Source organism: Selaginella moellendorffii, unplaced genomic scaffold, assembly GCF_000143415.4.
Source record: "Selaginella moellendorffii unplaced genomic scaffold, v1.0 SELMOscaffold_18, whole genome shotgun sequence".
NCBI lineage: Eukaryota > Viridiplantae > Streptophyta > Lycopodiopsida > Selaginellales > Selaginellaceae > Selaginella > Selaginella moellendorffii.
Genome location: NW_003314279.1, coordinates 550176 through 559218, shown reverse-complemented (window position 1 = coordinate 559218; position 9043 = coordinate 550176). Strand labels below are relative to the sequence as shown.

Sequence of the window (9043 nt, the reverse complement as noted above, 5' to 3'; positions counted from 1 at the left end):
CAACAGAGCTAACTTCAGAGTAGTACCTTTTATGATGCTTGCTCTAAATCATTCTTCCTTGTCAACGAACTTATAACTGTTATGATCGACTTTTAGAGTCTACTCGGGGATGATCCTTTTACAAAGCAAGTTCTGCTTTTGTTTTTCGCTTCCCAGGTGTTCTCTCACTTCTATTTCCAATTATTTAGGGCTTTGTATAGTTGTGGACAAACATCACGCTCCAAGGGCTTAATCTTGTGCCCATGCCAATTTTTGGCAGTGGAATCACTCGACGCTTGCAACAGTTATGGATGCGAGCAAATTAGATTGCCTCTGGAAGACGAGGAACCCTTTCTCCGCGCGAGCGAAATTCCCGCGAAGCCCCGCCGTTTTTTGGTTTAAACTCAAAAAATCGAATATTCCGCAGAATATTCACGGGGTTTAGGGCTCTTGGGAATGCTGCGAGGGCTACAGCGGAGGAAGCTGAGCTTCAAGCGGCGGCGGCGCATCAGGTACCCCCGCGAGCCATGGGTGTCCCAGGGCCTCGCCGACGCCGTCGACTCGCTGGAGCAATCCTACTCGCCAAACCGGGTGAATCCCTCCGTGTACGCCTCCCTCCTCCGGCGCTGCGCCCGCGAGCACGCATTCTCCTACGGCGTTCGCATCCACCGCCACATGGACGCCACCAAGTACCTGGACGACACATCCATGGCCAATCTCTTGATCCGGATGTACTCCCGGTGCGGCAATCTGGAATGGGGCAGCCAGGTTTTCGAGACCATGGACAAGAGGACCGTCCAGTCCTGGAACGCCTTCCTGGGGATGCTCGCGCGCAACGATGGGTCCGGCAAGATGGTCTACCGGAACTTCCGGCGGATGCTCCTCCAGAGGGCCGTTCCGGACGCCGTCTCCTTCGCGCTCGCCATCCGGGCGTGCGGCCAGCTGCGCGATCTCTCCTCCGGCACCGAGTTCCACAACTTGCTCATCGATCGGCGCGTCCGGCAGGATCACAAGCTCCAGAGTGCGATCATCTACATGTATGGCAAGTGTGGCCGGCTCGACACCGCCATCCAGGTGTTTGGCGACGTGAGGTTCAAGGAGACGCCGGTGTGGAACGCGGTGATCGCGGCCTTGTGGCGGTGGAAGCAGCACGATCGCGCGCTGGAGTTCTACTGGGCGATGGCGGTGGAGGGGAAGAGGCCGGATAGCACCACCTACGCGGCTGTGCTAGAGATTTGCGTGGCGGCGGGGAGATTGGAGCTGGGGAGCAGGGTGGTGGAGAGGATCGCGAGCGAGGGACTGGACCGGATCTGCGGCAGTGATCTCCAGCTCGCGCTGGTGAAGATCTACGCACAGTGCCGGCGGTTTGATCGAGTGAAAGCCGCCGCGGCCAGGATGTCAGGAGCGTGCTGGAACTACTGCTTTGAGGTGTGTGCTCGCGGTGGATTCTCTGTGGACGCACTGGAGCTCTACACTGTGATGCGAGCTCGAGCAACTTCTCCAGATCCGGAGAGTTTTGTGCTCGTGCTTGGATCGTGCCGCCACCCCGAGCATCTCTCGCAAGGCAAGGCGATCCACGCGCGAGCGGTGGCCACGACTGTGAAGCACAGCGCTCGGCTCGTCGCCGCTCTCATCAGGATGTACTCCGAGTGTGGCAGCCTCGAGAATGCCAGGCTCTTGTTCAAGAGGAGCTCTTCCGGAAAGGAGATACTGGTGTGGAACGCCATGCTCGAGGCTTACGTCCGGCATGGGGAGTTTGGAGAGTGTCTAGCTCTCTTCGACGCGATGAAGAGCGCGAGCATGGATCCAAACGAGCAGACCCTGAGCAGCGTCTTCGCTGCCTGCTGCGACGAGAAGAACTTTGCTCGTGGCAAGGAACTGGCCTCCTCTCTCGCAAAAACCTCCGCGTTTACCTCCAACACGCTCAGGGACGTCCTCAACATGTATGCTCTTTGTGGCGACTGGAAGAATGCCAAGCTCGCGTTTGATGCGCTCGCGATCAAGGAGGGGTTCGTGTGGGCAACTCTAGCGTCGGCTTATCTCGCTGGTGGCCGCGAAGATCAACTTCCCGAGCTCTTCCAGGCAATGGAGCTCGAAGGCTTGGAAACACTGTGGTCTTAAGTCTTTCACGAGCATAATGCGCTACGTGACGAACTTCTAGCTTCCATTCATTCATGGATCTATACGTCGCTTCTACTTAAGCAGAAGGACGGTGTGTAAGGAAAGAATGGAACACTGCATGGGCTGAAATGAGAGAACGACCATGGACGAGACCACTCTTTTGTGGAAAGGTCGTAAGCGTAGCCATTCTCTGCCGTGGACAAGGTAAGCCTTTGCTCCAGAGGATCTGCTGCCACTCGCAAGTCCTGGAATGCTCTTTTCTTTCCAGGAGTCCGAAGGCGGTCGAATTCTATCCATGTCTTGCTCTCCGCGTCCAAGGCGTGTAAGAAGATCGTCTCGTTCGCGCTGCCTGGGCGTACCTCACCGAAGCTTGCCAACATGCATCGCTCTCCTGCGAAGAAGAAAACTATGAAGAAGAGGAGAGGACGCCACTTTCTTACCCCAGAAGAACAGCTTTGGATTCCTGTCAGCTTGACCCGGACTTAAGAAGCTCCTCTTTGGCAGATCCTTCCAGGTTGCAACAATGGTGCTCTCGCACTTCCCGCAGAGATCACTATCCAGTCGAAAGGGTCTCAGCCTGGCCGTGGCGTCCGGGTTCCCTGGAAAAGTGAGAAAGTAGAGGATCGAACCGTGTAACGCTGCACTACCCGGCGCGCAAAACTCGCCTGGAAAAAAAAAAACTTTGGTCTGAGGAGAAGTACTGTCGATCATACCTGGCTCAAGAACAAGCTCAGCGTTGGTGCTCCATCTCCGCTGCCTCGAGTCGTAGACCTGGACAATGTCCCTTCGTCGAACGTAGCGTGGAACGCATTCCACCAAGTTGACGACGAGGAAATCTCCATCCTGCCCGAGAGCCTCCATCCCCCTCCACACCGACATCCTCTCCATCCTCAACTCCACGATCCTGGGAACTCTCGGCAGCTCCTTCCAGTAGCCGGTGAGCGGGTTGAGCACCACAGCATCGTCCTTGTAGGGAAAATCGCCCCCGGCGACGACGAAGTAAAACAACCCACCAGCAGCAGCGCAGAGGCGGCAAATGCCGAGCCCGGGCATTTGCGGCAAGCTACGCCAGTGGCGGCCAAAAAGCTCCCAGTCGCGAGGGTTGGCGATCTTGACGGCACCCTCAGCGCATGAGACGTACCAGGGGCCGTGCCTGACCTTTCGGATCCGCCCGATGGCCGCGTGCCATGCCTTGGAGACTGACCGGAAGCGGCATAGCGCCGGGAGTGGCAGCCAGCCGAGGATCATGGCGAGGATGTCACTGGAGAGAGCACCCCACACTGCTGGATCAAGTAGCACTGGATCATCACTGCCATCCTCCTCGTCAATCGAGCCATTCATAAAAAATCTTGATCGATTTTCCGGGTGTTGAAGCTTCATGGCTAAACCTTAAAAAACAACCCTTCGACCCAGAAGAAATAAGCCTGGACATTTTAGTATATTCTTCCATTTAACGGTTTATCTTTATTTAGATTAATCTTGCGTTTATAAATTATAAATATGTCTGTAATTTATAATAAATTGCTAGTGTTGCATGTAGTAACATTTGGTTTGCTTAATAGTAGTGTTATTTTTACTTATTAATTTAATTGATCAAATAAAATTTATAATTATAAGCATGTTTGTAATTTATAAACACAAGATTAATCTTATTGCATATCAACCAGATGATAGAATAAAAAGAATATACTAGAAAGGGTTTAAGAAAGTTTAAAAATTATAAACATGTTAATAAATTATAAATACAAGATTAATCTAAATGAATAACAACCATTATATCCTAGAATGGGATGGTAATGAATATACCTAGAATATGCTTAAATAGTCCTCATATAGTTTGCTTAAGCAAACCAAAAATTTGTTGTGCATTACATGTATCAAAATTTGATTTGCTTAATAATAGTGTTATTCTTATTTATTAATTTAATTGATCAAATGGAAGTTTTTAATTATAAACATGTTTATAATTTATATACACAAAAGATTAATCTTATTGAATATCAACCATTAGATGGTAGAATAAACTAGAATATACTAGAAAGTGTTTAGGAAGTTTATAAATTATAAACAATTCATCTAAATGAATAACAATGTTAAATGGTAAACTATTCTAGAATATCCAGGAATATACTTAGTATATTCACTACCATCCACATGTTTGCTTAAGTAAACCAAAAACATATCCTAACATATTCTTAATCTAATGGTTTATATTTATTAGATAATTTATGTTTATAATTTTTTTTTAATTTATAAACTTTACATAAAGTAAATTTGGTCTACTACTAATTTAGTTTCTGAACATAGAGTAAAGCAGCAGACCACCCATCTTCAATTCCAAATGGTATTTACCTAGAAGGTAAACAATCTTTGTTTGATAAACTCTAGCAATGGACTTGAGATGACTTCACATCTGTATATAAGATTGGTATGGACTTACGCTTAGTTTAGACTTTTGGATTAACTTAGTTTGCATCATGTATAAAAATCATTTATGTCCTTTTTTTACTATTGTTTCTAGTTTTTTACCAATTTCTAGAGTAGCTATAGATTTTGGTGAGCTTAGTTGTTGCCTTGAAATTAAGCATGTGCCACCCCTGCAACAAGTAATGATAAGGTCTAGCACATCCACTTTATACTGTTTAGCTATAGAAGTGTAAATCTCCCAATGGATAAATCTTCATTGCTGAGTATGAAGATGCATCCTCTTACAAGAAGCACATTGATCCATTTTAGGGCAAAATGCTCAAAAATACAGGCATTCGGAAGAGCATTTGGTCCTGATTGTTGGTATGAGAATTGAGATTTAGGATTGAATTGCTTGGGAAAAATGAAGATTAAGGCTGTTGGTGGATTTGTTGAAGTCTTTAGCTACATGATGGCAGATTTTACCTAGGGCTACAAGGACTTTTACGATTGAGGTACATTTCTACCATTATTTGAATCTTTATTTGCAACTAAAGATCAGTCTATTTTGTGCAAAAGTGTGATTTATTTTCTAATAATTATTTATTAAAAATTTAAAAGCTACAGTCTATTGATAAATATAAAACTTAGACAAATTGACACATGTTGCAAGAAAAATATTTTAATAATATTTTTTTTTCTTATAATACTTGCAGTCTGGCTGCCACATCATCAAAATTCCTTATATAGTCTAAAAGAAAAGAATATACTTTTTATATGATCAATTTCTTCTATCAAGGATTATCTTATATTTAAGCAAAGTTAAATATAACATTTATATTAATAATAACATTTTAAGAATGGCAAAAAGGATTTTCTTAATTATAGTTCATTTAATAAATGATAAAATATCTGGAACCAGCTCTCCATTTCTAAAAGCTTGTATTTCTAGAACTAATGCCATATATAATGAGGAAGATGTTTGTGAATTTAAATATGATGTTTTAGGAATTTAGTATTATATGGAATGAATGTATAATTCCTTTTGGTCAAGGAGGATATGTTTATTTAGATAATGATTTATTACATGTGAGACTCCAATCTAGTCGATATACTGATTTAACACTAATCTATAACAATAGAGGTTACAATCACTTGCAACACAGCTTTTACACAGTATGTCCTGGCTGGACAAATTGCATCAAACCACTGTCATATATAAATACAAATATTTGCCTTTAAACACACACACACACACACAGAGAAGTTACTTAAAACTCTAGGAGATTTAGTTTCAATCTTTGTTAAAATTATTATATGTTTATTTAGTTTGAGACTTCTAGTTATAAAGTCTTAGTTCTTATTGATTAATATAATTTTTTTAAGCTAAATCTAAGCACAAAAATAAAAATAAAAATAAAAAACAATAAGATCATAGTAAAGGAGGATGAATTCATTCTAAAATATTTGGAATAAAAGTTTTTGAAATAATACATTGATCAAAAAGTTATTAGAAATTCACTACCAATACTTATGTTTACCAGAACACCTCTGGATGGAACAACCAAATGGACTATATATATTAGTGCATTCTCATATAAAACTTGCTCACGTGATCTTTGCATTTCTTGCAAATGACAAAACTCTAATAGCTGTGACAAAACCTTTACTATATTGTAATTTCCTGTATTGTTGAAGAAAAATTTTGTTGAAATCCTATCCTTAGATAAGATATGTTTATATTCCACACAACAAAATGTCTATCCTGAATTTTAATTTTAAAATCATAGGAAGTATTTTCTATTGCAACATGTCTAGGTTTTATATATATCAATGAACTATTAATAAAGAAAAGATAACAAATATTGATCTAACAAATATTAAAATACTATGAAAAGTGGCTTCCACATAAGTTTCTAGGCTTTTGATTGGTTATGAATACACGGTGGTATGCAATGCATGAACTCACTGAATTCATAAACCTCAATTGAGGTTGCATGAATTTTTACTTGACATTAATGCAAAATTGAGTTCATAGTATTTAAGAAAACAAAAAGTCATTGCTTTGTCATAATTGCCAGATTTTTTACATCACACTAACTGAGGCATCCCAGACTTTTGCAAGTCTATAAACCTATAGTATTCTTACATGAGAGATAGATGAAAGCTTCCACTCGACAACCCCTACACTCAATTGTGGAGGAACAATTTTGTGCTAAAGACATTGATCCTAAGAAACCCAAAATCATAAAAAAGAGGAGGAAACAGAATCATCAACTTACAAGTTTGTTGCTGGTGCATCGTTAAGAATTAAATACTTCTGCTCAATTGCCATAGGCACTTACATCAATTGCTGATAAGACAAGAGTCTTGAGAGAAATGATGTTGTCTCTACTTACAATGTCAAACTTTGTGTGCCATTTGTCATCTAGTAAGGATCATCTCTAACAAGTAAACTCATATGAGAAGTTATTGCTTGCTCTCCACATGTGTAAAATCTTTTTCTTAAAGACCACTAAGGAACAATGAAAAGTATCTTTATATGGCCAAACTCGTTACCCATGAATGGTGACCTGCCTAAAGAAGCAATGAGAAGCTTGGCCATCTACAAAGATCAAAACCAAAGTATGAAACATATATACTTTCATGGAAACAGTTTCCAGCATCTAGGTATTCCACATTCTTCTCAATGATAAGTGCTTGGAAGAGAGATTTCCCGCCAGATATGGACTATAACATGAGATTATGCAATAGTTTTTCCCCAATGAAAAGAAAACTAACTGTGATTCTCCACATACACTAGAGCTTTGCCTTCTGACTTGGAGAGTTTGAGCAAGCTTTCAGCTATTTGAGGAAATAAATCATGAGTTTTGCATTTTCAACAATAGTGATGATATGAGGTATAAGATTGTGAAGAAGCTCATCCACAAGGATCAAGTAAATGTGTCTATCCACACTGACATATTGGTTGTAATACCTAAGGATACAACATTTAATGGTTTGAATGAATTTGTGGAAAGATTACTTGTCAAAGCTTCCAGTAAATTTTGTGAAGCCATTGTGTGTATAGAGTATAGAGCCAACCAAATGGAAATAAAAACCATCAATCCAATACTCTTCAACCCACCTACATTGAGCTTGTTATATAAAAAGGAGAAGAAGAAAGAACTAAAGGATTATTAACCACTTTAAGTTTGATATTAGAAAGTGCTTTACTTTGTGCTCTCCATATTTAAACAAGTTTGTTCCTCAATATTTATGGTGGCTCATTTTTCAAAAATAAAGAAAAAAAGGTGATAGAAACTCCTTTATATATAAGAAATAATTGTTTATGAATGTTGCCAATTCATATACTTCATTAGGAACAATGTGAAAAAGTGGACAATATTCATAAAAATGAGTCCTACATTACATTAAACACTATTGTTCAATTTAATTTAGTCATTTAACCATGCTATAAACCATTTGAAGAAGTCTCATTCACAACCTCTATAAGTCCTCATTCTAACTTGGGGTATTTGTTAGTCTTTAAAGGTGATTTCAAAGTTATGTTAACTTTGCACTTAGTCCAATGCTTCACATGTTTAATTCCATTTTAAACACCCAAAGGTACTACTAAAGTACCAACCTTTTACATTAAAGCCATATCCATCCTCACTATTTTATTGATGGTCTAAAGCCATCTATACCATGTGTAAGACATAAAATCCCTAAGCCCCAAAGAGGAGCTGAAAGGGTGCCACATGGTAGTGGCTGAGGTGGAAGCCAAATGAGATTAACCCATATGGAGTAAAAGCTCTGACTTGAAAAAGTGAGAGCGGGAGTGGAACTCCCAATGAAGTGCTTGAGGAATGAGCACGATGCAAGCAATAAGTGAGTCTCAAAAAAGGGACACAAAAGGACCAACACATGAGATGTGGAAGTGTTCGAGAAGGAGTCCAAGGAGGAATCCAAGATGGAGTCCGAGATAGACCTGAGATGGAGTCCGAGATGGACCCAAGATGGAGTTCAAGATGGCATCCAAGGTGGACCTGAGATGGAGTTTGAGATGAAGTCCAAGATGGACTTGAGATGGAGTTCGAGATGGACCCGAGATGGAGTCCGAGATGGAACCGGGACCGAGACTGAGACCGAGTTCGAGTATAAGTCTAAGTCTGAGACCGGGACCGAGACCGAGTCCGAGTCCGAGTTCGAGTCTGAATATTAATACAGGCAGTTGGGTGAAAGCCCAAAGCAATCGTCCCCCCGGGGGGGGGGAGCTGTGGGGGGTTCCAAAAGTATAGTAGGGAGAGTGTGGCCTAGTGAAGCTAGTTTGGCCTAGAAAGGCCATACCCAGTGTTGGGTGATGAGTTGACCATAGGGAAGTCCAAGACTAGAGTGAATACGGACCGACAAGCGAGGTAGCTTGGTGAAGTGTTCAAGAGCCGGCTCTAGTTCCCCCGGGAGATCGAATGGTCAATGCTCCCAGTCCAAGTGTGGGTGGCACTACCTACTTGGATACCAGGTGTGGCTCAACGGAACCTTGCTTTAAGCCCAT

At 41.9% G+C, this 9043-nt stretch overlaps 1 protein-coding gene across 1 annotated transcript; it reads left to right on the top strand.

The window, feature by feature from the left end:
* The first annotated feature begins 435 nt into the window (after positions 1-435).
* On the top strand, positions 436-3460 carry LOC9640438 (pentatricopeptide repeat-containing protein At1g71460, chloroplastic). Its single transcript, XM_002972003.2, has 2 exons — positions 436-2304; positions 2369-3460. Exon 1 carries the CDS (start codon positions 436-438, stop codon positions 2098-2100), a length of 1665 nt encoding a protein of 554 aa, XP_002972049.2. The 3' UTR covers positions 2101-2304; positions 2369-3460.
* Positions 3461-9043: the final 5583 nt, after the last annotated feature.